Raw genomic sequence first — 22627 nt, forward strand, 5'->3', positions numbered from 1 at the left:
TAAGGGAAAATTCTGTAACGAATTAGTGTTTAGTGGCTAGTTGTTTGACACTGTCTTATTTAATAAAGTATACAGTCCATTCGTACACACCCACCCAGGTGGGAGAGTTAGGGAGTATGCAGCACAGTAGTGGACAGTCTTTAAACAGTTCAGATGGGTGTTACTAATTTGTCCTTTCTCCTTCAGTTCCCCCACGTAGAGAGGAAATTAAAGACATACTCATGAGATCTTTCTTAGAAAAACTTGAGGCTCTATTTGAGTATTCACACATAACTCTGTCTTCAGAGTTAGCATTTACAGTTCATAGGATAATAGAGTTTTAAAGCCAGTAGTTATTTTTCCCTTTATTTAACAGCTGTTGGATGACTATTGTCTGCCAGGCACTGTTGTAGGCTCTGGGAATACAGAAAACATAATTGTTTACTTCCTGCCATCAAGTGGAAAAGACAATAAAAAGTTACAAATTTTTGATGTCTGGTGGTGTTAAGTGCTTTGAAGAAAAATAAAGCAGGATAAGAAGATAATGACAGGGGAGCCATTTTAAATTAGATGGTTAGGAAAGACCTCTCTCAGTTCACAATTGATAAGGAATCTGAATCATATGAGGGGTATCAGAAAGTTTCAAGACAAAGGGAAAACGTGAAGTATGGGTATAGCAGGGGTGAGTGAAGAACAGAGGTAGGAAATGAAGTTAAATACTTGGCCAGGGACCAGAGGCCAGATGATTTTATAGGTCTTGCTTTTTGAGATGAGAATGCATTGGAAGGTTTTGAACAGAATGATGCTAGGTTTTACTTAACAGCGTTAACTGTGATGGTGAGACTAGATTAAAAGTGGGCAAAGGTAAAAAGCAGGCAGACTGGTTAGGAGTCTTTTCTAGTCGTTTAGGCAAGCGATGATGGTGGCTTGAGTCAAGTTGATAGCAGTGAAGGTGCTGAAGTGGTTGGACCCCAGAGTTATTTTAAAGGTAGTGGCAACCATATTTTGTTGACAGTTTGGATGTAAGGTTTGAGTGAAAGAGATCAACCAAGGTTTTTTTTGTCTTATACAACTCAAAGAAGTAGGATAAAGAGGCCTATAGGAGAGGCAGTTTTAGATGGGAGATCAGGAATTTATTTTTAGATATAGTAAGAAAAATCTAAATGGTAATGTCAGATGAACAGTTAAATATGAGAAAAAATTATAGTAGACATAAAAGCTTATTTTATTACCCCTAAAGTAAAATAATGTTGCCTCCAGACCATTTTAACATAAATATTGTAACATGGGGATAATGAATCTTTTGGAGGCCGGAGTTTCTTAGCATCTAATAGTAGCATTGCTCTCAATTTTTAAGATATGTTTTGTTGTTTAGTTATCAAAACGATTTTTATCAGTCTTTCTCTAGAGTTGTATATATAGAACATCCTGGAGTCCACCATGAACGGACAGTTGGATCTGAGCGGGAAGCTAATCATCAAAGCTCAACTTGGGGAGGATATTCGGCGAATTCCTATTCATAATGAAGATATTACTTATGATGAATTAGTGCTAATGATGCAACGAGTTTTCAGAGGAAAACTTCTGAGTAATGATGAAGTAACAATAAAGTATAAAGATGAAGGTAAGAGTGTTTTTAAAGCTATTTTTTAAAGTCCTTTTTTTTTTTTTTTAAAGAGACAGAGCCTCTGTTGCCCAGGCTGGAGTGTCACCTCAAACTCCTGGGCTCAAGCAATCCTGCCTCGGCCTCCCCAAAGTGCTGGGATTATAGGCATGAACTGCCATGCCTGACCTTAAAGTCTTAAGTGTATTGTATGTGTTATTTTGCCCATTTTTATTGGACTCTTTCCCGTCCTCTCCTTCATGGTGGTTGAGCCCTTTCTTGTATTGAATGCGATGTTCATATAGTTACTATAATTCTCTTATCAGTTAAAAATATCTAAGTGGGGCTGAGCACAGTGGCTCATGCTGTAATCCCAGCACTTTGGCAAACTGAGGTAGGCGGATCATTTGAGGTCAGGAGTTCGAGATCAGCATGGCCAACATGGTGAAACCCTGTCTCTACTAAAAATGCCAAAAATTAGCCGGGCGTGGTGGCATGCACCTGTAATCCCAACTACTTGGGTGGCTGAGGCAGAGAATTACTTGAACCTGGGAGGCGGAGCTTGCATTGAGCTGAGATCGCTCAACTGCACTCCAGCCTGGGTGATGGAGCAAGACTTTGTCTCAAAAAAAAAAAAATTGCTAAGTGGTTTATTAGAAGGGAATTTTAAGTGTTAGAACATTTTCACATACATTTTTACAAGCATTGTTTTCTCCTTTTGTCCATATAATTCTGGTTTCTTTTAGCCTGAAAAAAAAATTTTTTTCTATTCTTATTTCCCAAAATGAAAGGTTTTAGTATGCATGGAATGAAAAAGGCTTTCATGGTCAACTAAGTATGGGAAAGCTGGTTTAAGCAAAGACAAAAGTGTTTCTTTAGAAGTTTTCAGATTATAATACGTTTATATACGTTTTCAGAAGTTTGTAGTATGCAGTGTTCCCAGACACATTTGTTGACAAAATTCTCTTTATGGAAATAGGTTTTTCCATAAAACTATAAAAAACTATAAATACAACTATAAATAGTTGTATTTATAGTTTTTTGAGGAACCTTCATACTGTTCTCCATAGTGGCTGTACTGTTTACATTCCTACCAATAATATATAAGAGTTCCCTTTTCTCTTCGTTCTTGCCAGCATTTGTTATTTGTCTTTTTGATAATAACCATCCTAACTGGGGTGAACCTCATTGTGGTCTTCATTTTCCTGATATGTGTGCATTTCCCTAATGATTTGTGATGTTGAGCATTTTTTCATATATTTATTGACCATTTCTATGTCTTTCTTTGAGAAATGTCTGTTCAGATCATTTGCCAATTTTAAAATTGGATTGTTTGTTTTTTAGCTGTTGAGATGTTTGAGTTCCTTGTATATTCTGAATATTCATCCTCTGTCAGATGTGTAGTTGTATTTCCTCCTGTTCTGTAAGTTCTCTTTTCACTCTCTTGTTTCCTTTGCTGTGCAGAAAAGCTTTCCAGTTTGAGATAATCGTATTTATTTTTGCTTTTATTGACTGCACTTTTGAGGTCTTATTCTTGAAATCTTTTCCCGACCTATTAAAGAGGTTATCCTTTTCCTAATGAGTGGTCTTGGTGGTTTTGTCAAAAGTCAGTTGACCATAGATAACATGGATTAATTTCCAGGTTCTCTATTCTGTTTCGTTGTTCTATGTGTTCCGTTGATCTATGTGTTCTCTTGGTCAATGGGTCTGTTTTTATGTCAGTTCTGTTGTTCTGTGGGTCCATTTTTATGCCAGTCCGTGCTTACTACAGCTTTGTAGTGTATTTTGAGGTCAGTAAGTGTGACACCTTCAGCTTTGTTCTTTGCTTAGTATTGCTTTGACTGTCTGGGGTTTTATGTAGTTCTGTACAAGTTTTATGATTTGTTTTTAAATTTTTGTGAATAATTTTATTGGTGGTTTGATAGGGATTGAATTGAATCTGTAAATTGCTTTGAGTAGTTTTGTCATTTTAATGATATTCTTCTAATCTATAAGCATGGGATGTCATTACATATGTCAGCTCTTCAGTTTCTTTCATCAGCGTTTTTTTTTGTAGAGGTTTTTCATCTTCGTTAAACTTCTTCCTCGATATTTAAAAATTTTTGTAGCTATGGTTAATGGGATTGCATTTTTTATTTTTATTTTTTGTATTTGTATAGAAACGCTACTTATTTTTGTGTATTTATTTTGTTTCCGACAACTTTATTGAATTCATTTATTGGTTCTAAGGGTTTTGGTAGAGTTTTTAGGTTTTTGTGTATATAATATTATGTCATCTGCAAACAGGGAAAGTTTGACTTCTTCCTTTCCAATTTGGATACCCTTTATTTTTTTCTCTTGCTTAATTGCTCTGGCTAGTACTTCCTTAACTCTTTTTTAAATTTTTTATTTTTATTTATTTTTAATTTTTTTGTCTTGAGACAGTGTCTTGCTCTGTCTCCTAAGCTGAAGTGCAATGGTGTGATCATGGCTCGTTGAAGCCTTGAACTGCTGGGCTCAAGCAGTCCTTGCAGCTCAGCCTCCCATGTAGGTGGGACTGCAGGCATGTGCCACTGCAAGCCGCTTCTTCATGTTTATCAAAATGGGGCTCTCACTGTGTTGCCCAGGCTGGTCCTGAACTCCTGGGCTCAAGCAATCCTCCTGCCTTGCCTGCCAAAGTGCTGAGATGACAGGCATGAGTCAGTGTGCCTGGCCTTTAACTGCCTTTTTTCACTTGAAGATGCTTTGCGTTTATCTCAAATTGACCTCATTGATTGGCTTTCTCTTAACTACCTTGTTTTTGTTTAGGTCTAAGGTCAGGAAACTTTAATAGATCAGAGATAATAACTATTGTAGCTTTGTGGGTCACATAAGGCCTCTGTCTTATCTTTTTTTGCAATGTAAAAACCATTTTTCATTCACAGACCTGTAATAACACAGGGATTTTGCCCCTTGGTCACAGTTAGTGGACCCTTAGCTTGAGTTGTAATTTGTCTTCCACATTTAGTTACAACTTTGTATTTCATGATTTTTTTTTTTTTTTTTTTTTTTGAGACAGAGTCTTGCTCTGTCGCTCAGGCTGGAGTACGGTGGCGTGATCTTGGCTCACTGCAACCTCCACCTCCCAGGTTCAAGTGATTCTCCTGCCTTGGCCTCCCAAGTAGCTGGAATTACAGGCACACGCCACCGCACTGAGCTGATTTTTGTAATTTTAGTAGAGATGGGGTTTCTCCATGTTGGCCAGGCTGGTCTCGAACTCCTGACCACAGGTGATCTGCCCACCTCAGCCTCCCAAACTGCTGGGATTACAGGTGTGAGCCACCACACTTGGCCAAAAAGTTTTTGATTGTTTTGATTTGTCTCCCTTAGATTCTGTTAGTAGAGTGGAGGGATGGCTTAGGTGAAGTTCCTGCCATCAGAGATAACTCTGTTTCTGTTGTAGGATTCAGAAAAGAAAAAAAGTAACAGGAAGTTTTCTTTTTTTACATACATACTTTATTTTCTTTTAAAAATGTGTTTATGAAAGTTGAACATTAAACAGGTATGTTACGGGAAGTGGGTCTGGCTATAAGGAGCTAAAAACAGTTATACAATTCTCAGTTTTGTCATCTTTGTCCAAAATAAATCCACCTAATTCGTGTTAAAAATAGGTGCAGCAGAGCATCCCAGAAGTAGTCTTGTGGCCTCCCCAGGACAGAACTCCTCCCCACCCAACTGTTTGTGAAGACACCCTGCAGAGGCCCCTGATGAACTCCTTGTCTCTGGCTGCTTTTTTATTCTTGCTTTCTTGAGAGAACATATTTTTCCCTTAGCCCTTTGAAAGCTTTTGACACATACAGTTGGTATGCTAATTATAGCATTCTTTATCCTTGAGATCTGGGGGACTTCATGGTCATAAATATGCATTGTTTTGAATATATAAATATTTTTCTAGGAAGAGTTGATTGTTTTCATCTTAGTATCAAAATGGTCAGTGACCTGAAAGAATTTACTATCCATTCATTAAAGCAGTTTTGCAACAGTAGTGTTTTACTGTACCTATGATTAAGATTTGAACTTTGGGAAACTTTTTTATTTCTTGGTAAAATACGTAAATTTTTTGGAATGAAAAGATTTCAGTCTAAACCAACAATTTATGATATTGCTGTCAATGAATCTCCTCCTAGTGACTAGTAAATATTAAGGCACTTAATGCGTTAACTTTAGCTATATTTTTTCATGTGGATATGTGTAAATACCTTGCCGTAAGAGTAATAAGCAAAACTGATTTAGTGTGTTTTTGAACAAATGCGTTTTTGCTAGACAAACCTTTAAAGTTTAAGGGTTTTATGGGAGAGTTCAACTATGTTCTACAATCTACATTTTGGATTTTTAATTTTTACTAGTTTACTGCTTATACAAATCTGAAACTTTTTTTTAAATTCCAGATGGAGATCTTATAACAATTTTTGATAGTTCTGACCTTTCCTTTGCAATTCAGTGTAGTAGGATACTGAAACTGACATTATTTGGTGAGTAGTAAACTTTCTAATAAATTTACTGTTTTATTCATTGTATTTTAAAGATGTTTGGCTTTTTTCCTTTTAAAGACTCAGGTAAGCAATAACTGATTCAAATATTATTACATTTATTTGTGTCCAGGTAGTTATTTTAGGTTACTTGAAGCTTATGGCTATGTATGTTTTAAGCAAATGATGGAAGTTTAATTCAGTAAAAACAGAGTGTTAAGTATGTTATTTTTTTGAAATCAGGTATAACTTAGTTATCCCTGGTACAGTATTATAGTTTTAATTTAGCTGTATTAGAATTTTTGAATTGTAATTATCTTCTCTCACATTACAGTATGTTGTTACTTATTCTCAGGGCTTAACATGTAAGTCTGATACTTGAAACCAGTAGTCTCCAACCTTTTTGCACTGGAAACTGGTTTTGTGTAAGACAGTTCTATGGACGGGGTGGGGGGGAGGTCAGCGGGAGAAGGTTTCGGGATGAAACTCTTCCACTTCACATGTGCAGTTTGCAATAGGGTTCACACTCGTATGTGAATCTAATGCCACTACTGAACTGACAGGAGGCGGAGCCCACCACTTACCTCCTACTGTGCAGCCTGGCCCGGTTTGGTTCCTAACAGGCCACAGAGCAGCACTGGGTTGGGGACCCTTGCTTTAGACAGTATTTCCCAAGGAGTACTTAAAGATTAAAAATAGTTCTGATAAAAACCAATGCAAGACTAATTTTAATCTTTTAGATTTTTTCTTTTAGATCTTGATAGATATGCAAGGCAGAACTTTAAGGGACAAGATAGAAAAGATTACAGAGTTAAACGTTAGTGTGATTATGTGAAAAATAAAATGTGTACACTTTTTCCGGTTGTTTTGTTTAGCATTTCATTTTTTTAAATTTTGTTGCATGAATCTTAAAAGTTCAGTATGAAATACAATCATGGTCTACTGATTTAATTTGTATCTATTTCATCTCCATCTAGGAAGAATGAATATGAATAATCAGAATTTAAATGTTAAATAACAAAAACTGTTTAAAATTATTTAAAATAAAGGTATCTTTTTACAGTATTGAATGTAAAATACTTAACTATTGACTAGGCATAAAGCAGATTAGATAATCTGAAGACCCTAACTTTAAACAGGATCTGCTAGACAGACTTACAAATGTATTTTTTGAATTCCGTAATTCATCTTGCCCAGAAAAGTAAGGGAAATATCCAGGGAACAAAAAATAGATGGAACTAAAGCCTGATGTACCAAAAGCTGAAACTTGGGGTGTTCTTGGTGGTGATAGTAGAGATTTTAGCCTCCATAATTTAAGGAATTGCCATCTGGCGTCTACATGGTGTAGGCCCTTGGTCCTAGTCCCTCAGTAGGCCATGCTTTCAAAAACAGTATTTTAGAAAAGTCTGCCTTGATACAGGAAAAGTCAAGGAAGCTTGACTCTTATACTTTGGCCCATCAGGGGCTTGGGAAGTGTCCCTTGAGGATTCGTAATTGTGGTCCTCAGGTGAGTTGGGTTTAAATTTAAACTATCCGTGTAGTTTGGTAACTCCGAAACCCAGATGTTACCATTTTAGAAAAATCTCAGAAGAAAGGCCAAAATCTCTCTTGAGGGGTGTATTCTCAATCCAGGTCACATAGGTTTCTCACAGACAAAACTGTAAGACACACGAAACTGTCATGTAAGCAAGAACCACTGGACACAACTAATAGTAGGATTAGATTTTCAAGAACTTTTGTTAAAATATGTGATAGTCTACAAAATTAAAAGTTATTTAAGACATAAAAGAAGGAATAAGAATATAAAAGTGGCCAGGCATGGTGACTCATGTCTGTAATCCCAGCACTTTGGGAGGCCAAGGCAGACGGATTGCCTGAGCGCAGGAGTTCGCGACTGGCCTGGGCAACACAGTGAAACCCCGTCTCTACCGAAATACAAAAAATTAGCCAGCTGTGGTGGTGTGCGCCTGTAGTCCCAGCTACTTGAGAGGCTGAGGCAGGAGAATTGCTTGAACCTAGGAGGCGGAGAGTGAGCCGAGATCGCGCCGCTGCACTCCAGCCTGGGTGGCAGAGTGAGACACCATCTCAGGAAATAAAAAACAAAAAAAGGAGAATGTAAGAGCAAGGTGCTATTGTGCTATGGAAAAAGAATAAACAGATTTTAAAAAGAAAGTAACTTGGAAATGAGAAATATAATCATTGAAATTAAACACTAAGTGAATAGGTTAAACACATTAGTCATAGCTAAAAAGAGAATTAGTGAACTGCAAAGGAAATCCAAATAAATTACAGAGTAAAGCACAGAAACACAGGCAAAGAGAAGGTGAAAATGAGAACATCCAGAATATTTCCATTTAGAGTTTCAAGAAGGAGAGAATGGGAGAGTGGAAATATGTTGAGGTAATGACTAAAGAAATTTTCAGAATTATATAAAAGATATAAACCCTCAGATTCAGAAGGCACAGGGAGCCTTGAGCAGGGATAAGTAAAGGCAAATCCCCACTGGACATATTGTCATGAAACTGGAAAATGCCTAAGACAGAGAGATTACCTTAAAAGCCAGAGAGAATAAGACTGATCACATATGAAACAATTAGACTGTTGGTAGACTTCTTCATAGTAGTAATAGAAGCTAAAATACAGTAGTATCACAGTTGCAAACAGTTAAGAAAAATAACTAGAAAAGTAGCATCCTGTACTCCACCAAATTTCATGAATGAGGAGAAGTAAAAATACTTTGACAGACTGAGAATTTACCACTCACAGACCCTTGTTAAAGTAATTTTTAACAGTGGTCTTCATCAAGAAGGAAATTTAGTTCAGAAGGTGGTGAAAGATGCAAGAAGCAATGTGAGCAGATAAACTGTTGCTTGATCCTAGGCCCTCAGTAGGGTAAGCTTTCAAAAGCAGTATTTTAGAAAAGCTTTTCCCTTGATACAGGAAAAGTCAAGGAAGCTTAACTCTTAAATCTTGGGCTGTCAGGGGATTGGGAAGCACCAATGAAATTAATGTGTACGTTTTAATGAGCATTGATTGTTACAAAAAATTGATAGTTTTAGGGAATAAAAACAATTTGGGACAAGAATACTGGGCAATAATATGTAAGAAAGGAAGGGATGATAGGAATACAAATATTTTAAGGACTTATTTGGGAGGAAGATTGTAATTAACTTTAGATTTTTTAAATTGCATACTACAAATGCGCAAGTATGCATGATATACATGTAAGAGTTATTATTGAAAAATTAGACATTGTCAGGAAAGGAGAAGAAAAGAAAACAAAAGGGTACCTGTTCAGTTCAGTAGAAAGTGGTGGCAGAATAAAAGAAATAGAAAGCTTAATAGATAGAACAAAATACTAATCACAGTACACAGAATTGACTACCTATATCAGTTAAAATAATCTCTTAATGGAGTTAAAAAAAAAATCCAGTTCCATGCTACTTCCAAGAGACATAAAATATTATTATGCAAAGCTTGAAAGTAAAGGGCTAGAAAAACAGACTAGACAAATGCAAAGAAAGCTGGTTATTAACAGAATAGACTTGTATAAAAACTTGAGTAGTAATAGTCACTCTATGATGATAAAAAGAATAATTTCCTGTGACTGTATAACAATCTGAACACTTATGCATGTTAGCTTTAGATGTTTTCCCCTAAGAAAAATTGACAGAACAAAGATAAATCAATAAATGTACAATTATGGAAGAGCTGATAAATCAAGCAGGCTCAAACAGCCTTGGTCTTCTACATCTAGCAGTTAGGGAGAAATACATTTTTTTGTTTGTTTGTTTGTTTGTTTTTGAGTACTCATAGTGCATTATAGAAGTTGACTGTAAATCAAGTCTTCCAGAAAATTCCAAGATATAACAGAGAATAGATATCTTAAAGGTCCTATTCTCTGGCCTCTTTAGAGAACATTGGACAGAATATGTAACCCAAATTTCCCTACTTTTGGAGACAAATACAGTTTTAAATAAGTCAAAGAAGAAATAATAATGGGAATTAGAAATAAGTAGGTAATGACTTCTGTGTAACCAAGTTTTTAGAGAATGCTAAAGCTGTACTTAGAGTAGTACTTACAGCCTTAGATACTTACATTAGTAAACTGGATTGGAAAGTTTTGAGCAAGGTATTCAAACAGTTACAGAAGGACAAAGCTCAAATAACTTAGAAGGAAATAATAAAGAGGAGATGTGAACTAGAAATCGGAATTGTTAGGATCAACAATTTTGAAAAGATGCCGTTGGCAAACCTTTATGAGGATTAGTTAAGGAGAAACAAGGCACGGATAAGCAATGTTAGAAATGAAAGGTTTATAGTAGAAACTTTAAAAATTTATATTATATATACCATGAATTCCTTTATTTAAATTTGAAAACTCAGGTGACATGTACAATTTCTTAGGGAAATTTAATGTACTATTTCAAGAAATAGAAAATTTGATTGCCCCAATAAACATTAAAGAAATTGGACCAACTGTTATACCAAATACTTAAGGAACAGATGATTCTAAATTATACAAACTATTCAAGAGCATAGGCAAAGAGGGAATATGCACTTATTCATTTTGTGGGATTAATATAACATTAACATGAAAACCAGCCAGGGAAAATGAAGACCAGTGTCACTTATGATCATAGATAGAAAATATTAAGTAATATTTACAAATCAAACTCATCAGTGATTATTAAAACACACCATTGTCAAAATTGCTCACCTAAGGAGTCTAAGATTGCTTTAAATTAGAAAATCACTACTTTTTATATAACAGATTAAAGGAGAAAAACTGAATCATCTCTAGATAAAGAAAAGCCATTCGTATCTCAATCATGTTGAAAAGTCATAGCAAACTATGAATAAAAGGGAATTCTTTTTTTTGAGATGGAGCCTCTCACTGTCGCCCAGGCTGGAGTGCAGTGGCTCGATCTCAGCTCACTGCAAGCTCCGCCTCCCGAGTTCACGCCATTCTGCCTCAGCCTCCAGAGTCGCTGGGACTACAGGCGCCCGCCACCACGCCTGGCTAATTTTTTTTTTGTATTATTAGTAGAGACGGGGTTTCACCATGTTAGCCAGGATGGTCTTGATCGCCTGACCTCGTGATCCACCCACCTCGGCCTCCCAAAGTGCAGGGATTACAGGCGTGAGCCACCACGCCTGGTCAAAAGGGAATTATTTTGCCTCATATGGGGGCATTTATTACATAGAACAACTGCTGTGTACCTAATATAAAAGGATTATAAATGTAACTAACATACCAATTATATACAACGAAACATAGTTGGAATAAATCTAACAGTCTAGATTGTTTTGGGCGAAACATAAAATTATTTAAAATCGAGTAGGGGAATGGGTTTTAAGGAAAGGTACTCTGGGAGATTTAATTATGTCTATGCTGTTTCATTTCTTAGTGGTTAGGAGCAAAGATGAAAAAAATATTAAGGTTTGGCCAGGCGTGGTGTCTCACGCCTATAATCCCATCACTTTGGGAGGCCGAGGTGGGCAGATCATGAGTTCAGGAGTTCGAGACCAGCCTGGCCAACATGGCAAAACACTGTCTCTACCAAAAAAAAAAAAAAAAAAAAAATTAGCTGGGCGTAGTGGTGCACGCCTATAGTCCCAGCTACTTGGGAGGCTGAGGCAGAATTGCTGAACCCAGGAGGCAGAGGTTGCAGTGAGCTGGGATCAGGCCACTGCACTACAGCCTGGGTGACAGAGCAAGACTCTTTCTTGAAAAAAATATAAATATATATAAAGCTTTAACAAAGATGGGTGTTTAGTAAGTTTATCTTGTTGTGTGCTTGAAATGGTTCATTGAAGTCTTCCAATTATATTCACACTAATGAAGATGCATTATTATGTGTACTAGGGTTCTCCAGAGGGATGGAACCAATAAGATACATGGGAGGTTTTTTAGGGAGAATTGCAAGGTGATCACAAGGTGAAGTCCCATGATAGGCCATCTGCAAGCTGGGGAAAGAGAGAAGCTGATGCTAATAGTGGCTCAGTGACTCAGTGACTCAGTCCAAGTCCAAAAGCTTGAAAACCAGGGAAGCTGATAGTGCAGCCTTTGTCTGTTGCCAAAGGCCTGAGAGTCCCCTGAGAAGCTGCTAATACAAGCCCTAGAGTCCAAAGGCCAAAACTGGAGTCTCTTGTCCTGGAGTCTGATGTCCAAGGGCAGGAGGAGTGGAAGCAAGCATCTGGCATAGGAAGGAGAGCAAGCTAAAGACCCAACAAGCAAACTTTTCTTCTTCTGCCTGTTTTGTCATAGCTGCACTGGCAGCTGATCGGGTGGTGCCCACCAACACTGAAGATGGGTCTTCCTCTCCTGGTTCACTGATTCAAATGTCAGTCTCCTCTGGTAACACCCTCACAGACACACCCGGAAACAGTACTTTACCAACATTTGGCATTCCTCAATCTAATCAAGCTGACAACTAATATTAACTTAGTTAATTTAAACTTAGTTAATTTAAACTTTTAATTGAATATAATTTGGAGCTTAGTGCTCTTAAACCCACTAAGTAGATAATAACAGATTATAGGCCATACTAGGCATGTAAGTGCAAGGTTCTTGAGGCTAAAGCTGTAGTTGGTAAAGCAGTAGCAGTCACTCATATTAGCCAGGATAAAAGGTTGTTTGGTCATTTTTCTGGTGTGGTCAGCGTTCTTGTTTTTGTCTGAGTTTTGACATGGTTATGGACTGTTGATCTATCACAAGTGATAGTCTTCTGTGACGTTGGTGTTCTTTGAAATATTTATGTTCAACAGGAGAACACCACAGCCTACCTGTGAGTGCCAGGCCAGCCTCTAGCAACACTAAGGCCTATCTTACTGTACCAGACCAGTTTCTGGCTGCTAGGAGCTATTTTTCTCCTCTAATATGGGAGAAAAAACAGTAATACCAAGTGAAAACCAATAATTAATTGATGTAGGTAGGAGATTGTATTGAACTTCATAGCTATGCGGGGAGTATGTGAATTACTGGTGAGTTTTCTTCTAAAAGCTTATAATTGGTGGTTTGATTTTGAAACATATTTAACAAAGAATTGCCCTGAACTTTTATTTTCACATAGATGGCCTTTTCTAATTAGGTGCTTCAGGAGTTTGTATGTATGTATACTGGCAATGCATAAAGCATTTTAGTTTAATTTTCGAACTCCTGTCTTGGGGTTTGCAATCAGAGCCTTGTGTCACTTTTTTTTCTTTTCTTTTTAAAAATAACCTGAGTGTTGACAGTGTTTGTTGCTGAATGAAGGAATTCATTTTTTTCAGTCAACTGAAAATCATTTGGTCTGGCATCAAATCATTTGACTTTTTTCCCAAAATAAGTTATTAGCCATAGAGAATTCCTTTTTTTAAAAAAAGTTACTCCATTACATCGATATCTTGTTTTTGTTTTTTTAAAGGAATTGTATTTATTTTTCCTTCTTGCATATTATTAGTATACTTATTCATGAACTTCTAATTTTAAGCAAATAAATGTTTTTATTTCAGTTAATGGCCAACCAAGACCCCTTGAATCAAGTCAGGTGAAATATCTCCGTCGAGAACTGATAGAACTTCGAAATAAAGTGAATCGTTTATTGGATAGCTTGGAACCACCTGGAGAACCTGGACCTTCCACCAGTATTCCTGAAAATGGTAAACCCTGAATCCATTGTATTCTGATTTATTGTTCTTACGTCTTTTTGGAGGTTTGTAAAAACTCTTTTTAAGTAGGAGAAGGATGGCACCCCCAGTGTCACTCTTGTTCCTCTGCCTCTTTACTAGTATTTATGTCTGTGTTCCTAAACCTTGCTGTTCATCAGGATTACTAGGAGGTTTCATTATACCAATTCCTGGATCTCATCATAGACCTACTGGAGTTTAGGGACTGGAAATCCCATTTTTAAAGTGTTTTCTGGGTGATTCATTCACAACTAGTCTTAGACTTTTGGGTTTATTACAGAGGTCAGTTTTCAAATCCTCTTGACACATGAACCCTTTTTAGTATAATAGGTAAGTAATGAACCTTGGGAATTGAAAATCATTTCATGAATATTACATAGTGTTGGAAGTAGTTTCAACTAAAAATCACTTAGATTAGTAATATTCATTAAAAATGGTACATTGTAAAGTTGAAACACAATTTTTAATAGTATTTAAAGAAAAACTTTTTTTCCCCCATTTTATAGATGACATGTACTATTTGTGTTAAGATAAAGCAAGAAGTATCGACATTTGGAACTGACATAATTTTGGGACCAAATGTATTTTAAAATGTGGACTGAAATTTAAGTATGTGTTATGACTTGAAAGTAGACTTAAAAAACTGCTTTCTTCTTTTAAGATTCTTAGCTGTTGCATTTAAAGAAAACTCATTATTTTTTACAACTTCTTTGTTTGCTTATAATTTTCATATGTTTAAAACTGTCCATATTGTGAAATAGTAATTAAAAAAAAGTCTGGTCTGGATGACTGCATGTAAAGGGCTTAACACAAGATAATTTTTGTGGATAAATGGCATGTATTCTGTTTTTGGCCATTAAATAATTTGGGAGTTTTTGTTTTCTGTGTTTATTTTAGTTACAGTTTAAATAAAGACGTATTTTCTATCATTTCTCTCTTCCTGTCTTCTAATAATCATGTGGAATTATGTTAATGATAGATAGTTAATAAATATTTGGTGATTGATTGGTGATTTCTAGTTCCACTTCTATTTCAGAACATAATGGGACAATTTTTCTAGAAGAATTCATAGATGCTGGCACAACATTTGCATATAATTTCAGGGGATTTAACCATCTGCAAAATATTAAGAAATGTAGATGAGAATTTAACCAGTATAGCCAGTACTGTTCAGAAATTAGCTACAGTGGCCCACATTCTACTCTCAGGAATGGATTTATGAATTTGTTGGTTTAGGTGAAACTTTTTCCTCACCTATTTCTTGCTACTGTTTATACTTCATTCTTTGTTTCTGTATTTTTATACATATTATTGTTAGCTTTTTACCTATGTTAACGTAAAAGATGTTAAAATTGGTTTCTTCTCTGCATCTTGGAAGTCATGCCATGTGTTGTTTTCTTGTGTGGCCATCTTCTAGTTATTGTGTCCTGTCTGACGTATCTGATGATAAGATGATATAAGAATAATACAATCTGCATTTTATTTTTAGAGATAGTTCTAATTTTAAAAAACAAAAACAAAAGCCCTACATCAGAAACCGAAATCTAGTCCACAAAATGAAATTGCCACTCAGCTATCAGTGCTATTCAGAACCTGTGGATTACCCTCACCAAGAAACGTGGCTGCCTGTGGTCTTCAGCTCTCTATTACAGTGGTTCTTGGATGCTTGTTTTCCTCCAAGAGGCAAATGGTGTGTAAACTACCTTAGATAGAAGATTGACCTGTTGGCAGTATCTCCAGCAGCCAATGGAGCAAGTAGTAGGACATATAGTGTGTTTCCTGATTGTTATAGTTTGTGATAAGTGAAAAGAGGCATAGGTAGTGAGATGTGAGGGGAAACAATTTGTAAGAGTGACGTGGTATGCTCTTGGGATCAGAGGAAGGAACTTGGTAGGGAAGGTAGATAACTGGTAGACGTGTTTTAAAGGAATAGTTCTAGGGGTTTTCCTTTTCCAAAAACTTAGAAAATATTAGGGTAGCCTGGAATGGTATGTTAGGAATGAATGAGCTGCCATCCAGTGTGTGCTGTGGGTATTTATATTCCTTTAGCACTTAGTTTTTTTCAGAAGATACATTTTGTATTGATTACAGGGGTGATCTAAGAACAGATGTTCATTTACTTACTTGGTAACAAAAGTGATAATCATTGTTCCTTAATTGAGTAAATGATTAACAACAGTCCTTTTGTTTACTTGTTCGTGTGTTTTGTTTGTTTGTTTTGATGTCTTTTGTATCTTGGACTTGGATTCCTATTTGTAAAATGTAGGTTATTCTTGAACTCTTTCTTTCGAAAGACAGTAGTATAAATGCCTGTGGAATATCTTAGTATCCTTAGAAGAAAAGCATGATTTTAAATTTAACCTGCTTATAATATTTAACATTTTGTTTTTTGTTGTTGTTGTTTTAAACATTTTATTATAGAAAAGTTTAAGTATATACGAAAGTAGACATTATAATGAATCCCATAAACCCACATACAATTTCAACAGTTACCAACTTACGGTATCATATAATTATGGTACACACACTTCCACCACTCCTGTTACCCAGACTGGAGTGCAGTGGTACGATCTCAGCTCACTACAAACTTCTCCTCCTGGGTTCAAGTGATTCTTGTGACTCAGCCTCCTGAGTAGCTGGGATTACAGGCATGCATCACTGTGCCTGGCTAATTTTTGTATTTTTGGTAGAGATGGGGTTTTGCTAGGCTGGTCTTGTGCTCCTGGCCTCAAGTGATCTACCCACCTTGGCCTCCCGCCGAGATTACAGACATGAGCTATCGCACCCGGCTCCCCTCCTGTATTATTTTGATGCAGATCCCATATACATCATTTTATCTGTAAGCATTTGAATAAGTATTTTAATAAGTAATACATATTAAAATAGAAGGTAGCAAATTCAAAAATGTTTTTAATGTGCTATTTATGGAAGATTATGAATTAATTATGGTTGGCTTGATTTCCATGTAATTTAGTAGTGGACCACTAGACAGTAAAAATGAAATGTTAAATTTGAGATTATAACTTTAGTTAAGTTTCTTTTTATAAAATAAAGCCTTAGTTCGTATAATTGTTATTTCCAGAGTGCCCAGTGGGTATCTGATACTAGGATATAGGTCATTGGGCTCCAAAAAAAACCAAAACAGTAAAATGTTTCTCTTTATCCAGGAGCTTGTATTTTTTTCATCTAATATTTCTTATGAAAGGAGGTAAATAACTTTTTTGGAAAAGCTGTTGTTAATCTTCTGTTTCTTTTTGCCCTCTCCTCCCTGGTACTAGAAGTAAAAATACAAAAAAGTATAAAGAAAGTAAAATGATTTATAATCTTATATTCAGACATACTTAATATTCCAGACTATTGTTGTACACATACGTTATTTCCCTATCTTGTACGTTTAGGCCTTACCGAGTATAGATAAAAAGGAAACACGTTTTTGTTTATTCCTCTCTTCTTGCAGATACTGTGGATGGTAGGGAAGAAAAGCCTGCTTCTGATTCTTCTGGAAAACAGTCTACTCAGGTTATGGCAGCAAGTATGTCTGCTTTTGATCCTTTAAAAAACCAAGATGAAATCAATAAAAATGTTATGTCAGCGTTTGGCTTAACAGATGATCAGGTTTCAGGTAAGTTAGTTTCCAACTCCTTTATACCCTTCCTTTCCTTCATCTTTCCTTTCTTCCCTTTCGTTCTTTCTTTAATTGAAGAATAACTTGGATATGGTGAAGTGCACAAGTCTTAAGTGTTCTGTTTAACAAATTTTTACATATTTGTACACTTATGTAAAAGACTGACTAGATTAAGATGTAGATTATTTCCAATACTCAGAAAACTTTCTTATGTCCTCTCCCTAACAGTAGCACCCTCCCCCTTAAAGAATAACCACTGTTGGGTTCAAGTAAATTTTTGAAAGTAAAATTTAGAAAGTTTGCAAAAATCTGAACTATTTTATGATTTGATTAGTTGCAGTATTCGAATTATATTTGATTTGTCTTTTCTCTTAGAGAAATTGAAAATTATATGTAGATTTTCTGGTTAAATTGCTTGAGTATAGAGTGGATTTGTATATAAACAAATTTTTAACCTTAAAGCAGTACCTATATTGTTTCATTCTTTTTAACTTTTGGTTATAATTTCTTCAGTATTTTTTCCCGCTGCTTTTTCTCTTTTCGGATTCTAATAACACATTAGAGAGCTTGATACTGTCTCATGGGTCGTTAAGGTTCGTTTTTCTTCAGTCTTCTCTCTGTTCTTCAGGTTGGGTGATTTCTGTTGAACTCTTCAGGGTCACTGTGATTTCTAATACGCTGTTGAACCTTTCTAGTGAATTATTTAATTGTGCTTTCAGTTCTAGAATTTCCATTGAGTGTTTATAGTTTCTGTTTTTCTGTTGAGATTATTTGACGTTCATTAAGACTACATTTTCCTTTAATTGTTTGAATGTATTTATGTTTGATTCTTTAAAAATATTTAGAATAGCTGCTTTAAAATGTTTATCTGCAACATCTAACACTTGGACCCATTTGGAGTCAGTTTCTGTTGACCGGGTTCCTCTCCCCCACACACTCCCCAGCTCCCGTCGGGTCACATTGTTCTGTTTCTTTGCCTGTCTAATAGTGTTTGGTCGAAAACTAGACATTCTGGTTAATATGTTGTAGTGACTTGGGATTCTTTATATTCTTTTGAGGATCTGGCAGGGAGTTCATTTGTGTGGACTTTATCAACATAAATAACAAACAGAAAAGGGCTCTCTAAAAGAAAAAGGTATTTGGGAATAGAGCATTACATTGAAAATATGCATGCCATAGTAAACTGTGTGCATATTCAGTGAGGTAAAGTCAGACAAAAGTTTTTAAAGGAAAAAATGAGGAGAATACGTAATTGTTTTGAAATAGTTATTGTTGGCTACGAAGATCATTAGCAAGAGTGATGCCAGTCTGAGGTTGGACAGGCAGTTTCTGGGCAGATGTCCTCACAGTCACAGAAGTATTGATTTATTTATTTTTGCAAAGTTGTGATGGCCTTTGTGTAGGCTTGTGGTTTTTGAGCTCTTTTGTGATAGTTTTTCTAAGAATCCTCTCTTCATGGCCATATCAGAGTTTTTTATATTTTTTAACATTAACGACTTCATTTTGGTTTTGATAACTTTCACATACTCAAAACTACTCCTTCTTTCTCCCTATGGTGTATAGCCGCTGATATGTATGCTCAGTCCTTTCAGCTTGCTCCAGGTGCTGCTTTTTCTCTGAGCCTTCTTGAGATCTCCTCCTCCGCTCTCCCAGCCCTACAGTCAGCTGCGGATTTGGGCAGAGTATATATACCTAGATTTTGGGTCTTACCCTTTCAGTGGCACCCTCACTTCAGGGATTTTCCTCCTAAATCTTCAGCTGCTTGTCCAGCCATGAGGTGGTTAACACTGTGGTTTTCTGCCATTGGAGCTGCAGAGGTCAGCGCTTTTAATTCTTACCCATTCTAGTTTTATTGGGGTAAACTCTGGTTTCTGATTGACTTTCAGTTATTTCAAATAGTTTCTTTTGTTCATGTTTTTAGTTGTTACCTGGGGGAGAGTTTATCTGATGGATTTACTTTGCCTTTATCAGTAGTTGGAAATGTATACGGTGTATTCATTTTGTATTTCTTAGAGACTTTCATGGAATTACTCACTAAATAAAATTGTGTGAAAATCTGATGAGGTCAGACTTTTAAATTTTGATTTAAATGTACTGTATTCCAGGTAGAATAATATTATTATGATTCACATTATTTGAAGACCATTTTTCTCACAGCTTTGTGTGTTGAATTATAGTCGGAAAAACTGTACACATGGCCAGGATACTTTTGTAGTTCTTCAGGTGTGATGTGGTAAAAATATGGCTTATTACAATAATGAATGTGGCAATGGGAACGAGGGATAAAATATTACAAAGATGGAATGAACATTAACTGTCATAAATTACATATAAGGGAGGAAAGAGCCAAAGTAACAAATACATATATATTTAGGCTAATAGGAAGAATGTGTATATGTATTTATCTACATAGATATAAATTTAAGTAAAATGGTGGTAGATAGAAACCATCATCGATTTTATTCTGGCAATCATCAGTCTCTTGCATTACCACTATTATATCCTAGTTTAGGTTCTTGTTAATACTTGGACTGTCAGCTGTCAACTGTGCCTAATACTGTGGTAAGTTCTGGGGATATATCAGAGTAGAAGATAGAGGTTTGCCCTTAGAGAAATTAGTCTGCTGATAATAGCAAGTACTTATATGGAACTTTCTGAGTAGTAGTCACTTTTATAAGCTTTTGCTGTATAATTCCTCTTATAAGCCCATGCCATAAGCTCTTGTTAACTGATAATCCTCACAATAACCTTATGAAATAGGAATTAGTATATCCTTTGTACAGATGAGGAAACTGAGGCACAGAAAGAGATTATGTAACATCTCCAGAGTTACACAGATAGTGAGTGACAGCACTAGGATTTGAACCTAGGTAGTCTAGCTCCAAAGCCTATGCTTTTAACCACTCTTCTGCATTGCTAAAGCAGAAAGAATTTAAAGGAATAAGACATATTTACATTGTCCTCAGAATCTCTTTTTTGACTGTCACAGCATTGGAACTGTAGTATATTCTCTCCATTCATTTCTATGTTCATTATTTTGGAAGAATGACAGTGTCTCCATATGTAAGTTAGAGTGCTAGGCCTTGTGAGGCAGACAAAAACAATCAACGATCAGGAGCCTGGCCAAAAGACCGCAGAGGCTTTAAGAGTGAAAGGGGGAGCTGTTCAGAAATGCAAAGTAGAAGTCAGTATGGGTTAATAAAAGTAAACTAGATAGAAGTTCACTAGTGGAAAAGGTATTCATGAGTCAAGGCTTACTAGAAGTGTGGAATTATAATTGCATTTAAAATAATGTCGTATTTAAATATGTGAATGTTATATTTAAATATGGGGTATAGTGGAGAGAACAGTGATAAATGAAATAGAGGTAAAAAAGTATTAGATATGTTATGGGAGTTGGTAGAAGTTAGTTTAGCTGAAAGGGAGACGTGTGAGAAGAGAAATTGTGAGAAATAATGTTTGGACCCTTAATGCCAAACTAGGGGGTTGAACTTAATTTATGGGCAGTGAAGACCCCTGGAAGAATGAAGTGATAATTTTGGTTGATGTGCAGAATACATTGCTTGGAGTAGGAGGATATTGGCATTGCAGACATGAGTTTTGTTTTTTTGCAGGAAGAGGTTGAGACTCAGGAATATAGTACTTTACACTTTATAAGGAAGGACTTCCAGTTGTAGCTTTGGATTAAGAGACTGGAACAAAGGGAAAAATAAAGTACATACATTTAATGTAAAAAGCCATATTTGTGGTTATATACTTATTCTATAGTATTTTTAGTATCTTTTCACCAAATGTATTCCTTGAGCTTACTGGGGGAAGGCCAGGTATTGGATACTAAACTGACTTTGTTTTTGACTATTCAGGGCCACCCAGTGCTCCTGCAGAAGATCGTTCAGGAACACCCGACAGCATTGCTTCCTCCTCCTCAGCAGCTCACCCACCAGGAGTTCAGCCGCAGCAACCACCATACACAGGAGCTCAGACACAAGCAGGTCAGATTGAAGGTAAAATAGAGTTTAGAACACATGTTTGGGAAAGTACATGTGTAGAAGTGTTTATTGCAGCATTGTTGTAAACACTTCATGTATTTAGTCATGCCTTAAACGCAGGAAAAATTTTGATGTGCTGGCAGATTTGATGTTAAAAAAAACAAATAGAACAATATGTCAGGTTTGTTTCCAATTAATGGAATGAAAAAAATACCTTAAAAAAGTGTTTCTATGAATATAGATAGAGTGAAAGACAGTCATTAGTCAGTGGTGACCCTCGGGGAGGGTAGTGAAGTTCAGACTGGTGATTTTACACTTTATTTTGTGTTATACTTACATGCTGTTTTATCTGCCTCCTTTCTTCAGCATCCGTGCATGATTTTTCTAATTTAAAAAGATTTCTAAATAGAGATAAAGGATAACTTTAGTTGTAGTGGATTTTTTGGGTAAGATTAGTAGCCTTTTATAATTTTGTAAATTTAGCAATATGTCTTTAATGGAAAAAAAGCAGTGTATTTTAAGTCAGACTTTTTCTTCTGAAATAATCCATCCTTGGATATGGAATTTAGTCTCTCTGGGTTTTGATATTCGTTCACTGTAAAATGTGAAAATTGGACTAAACACAGTGGTTTCAAAAGAATGTCTTTAGTTCTGAATGAAATATAATTTGAAAGCTCTGTATTTAAAATAGGGGATTGAAGGGTAACAGACTTCAGGCAGCAGGCACTAAGGTGCCTTGTTGAAAACCTTGGAGTTCTGCAGAGCGGGACTAAGTATTTACTAATCTCTAGGGTGCCTTCCAGATTAAATGTGGTTTTTGTGTTGCCTGGGCATGTTGGGACCTTTAAAACCACATTCCACTTCAGAACAAACACCAGGTGGCGCTCTAACTATTTGTTTAATGGGTCAGATAGTGGTATAATGTATTTCCAGCACCCAAAGCAAGTGATTAAAGTTATCAATCACATGAAAACGAAAACAAAAACAAAACATAGGCTAAAATGAACTGACCACTTTTGGAATAGAATCCTATCCTGTGGTGATACTTTCGGAGTTACCTGGCTAGGTGTGGTGGCTCACGCCTGTAATCCCAGCGCTTTGGGAGACTGAGCCAGGAGGATCACTTGAGCCCAGGAGTTTGTGACTAAGCTGGGTGACATAGTGAGACCCTGTCCCTACAAGTAAAAGAACGATTTTAAAAAGTTAGCCATGTGCTATGCCATGTGCCTGTAGTTCCAGCTACTTGGGAAGCTGAAGTGGAAGAATTGTTTGC

General features: G+C 36.1%; 1 protein-coding gene across 6 annotated transcripts in view; it reads left to right on the top strand.

Annotated features, from left to right (window-relative positions):
• The window catches only part of TFG (trafficking from ER to golgi regulator), a 37405-nt gene that overhangs the window by 3691 nt on the left and 11087 nt on the right, over positions 1-22627 (top strand). For 4 of the 6 annotated variants that reach the window (XM_009199212.3, XM_009199216.3, XM_003893863.3 and 1 more), the window contains exons 2-6: positions 1377-1603; positions 5989-6072; positions 13567-13713; positions 17198-17362; positions 21229-21369. In XM_009199212.3, the coding sequence (XP_009197476.1) occupies positions 1420-1603; positions 5989-6072; positions 13567-13713; positions 17198-17362; positions 21229-21369 (721 nt within the window). In that variant the 5' untranslated portion in view covers positions 1377-1419. The remainder of the gene's footprint in view (positions 1-1376; positions 1604-5988; positions 6073-13566; positions 13714-17197; positions 17363-21228; positions 21370-22627) is intronic. The other 2 variants (XM_009199220.3, XM_009199231.3) reach the window with 1 other exon arrangement.

Source organism: Papio anubis, chromosome 2 (genome assembly GCF_008728515.1).
Source record: "Papio anubis isolate 15944 chromosome 2, Panubis1.0, whole genome shotgun sequence".
Classification (NCBI taxonomy): Eukaryota; Metazoa; Chordata; class Mammalia; order Primates; family Cercopithecidae; genus Papio; species Papio anubis.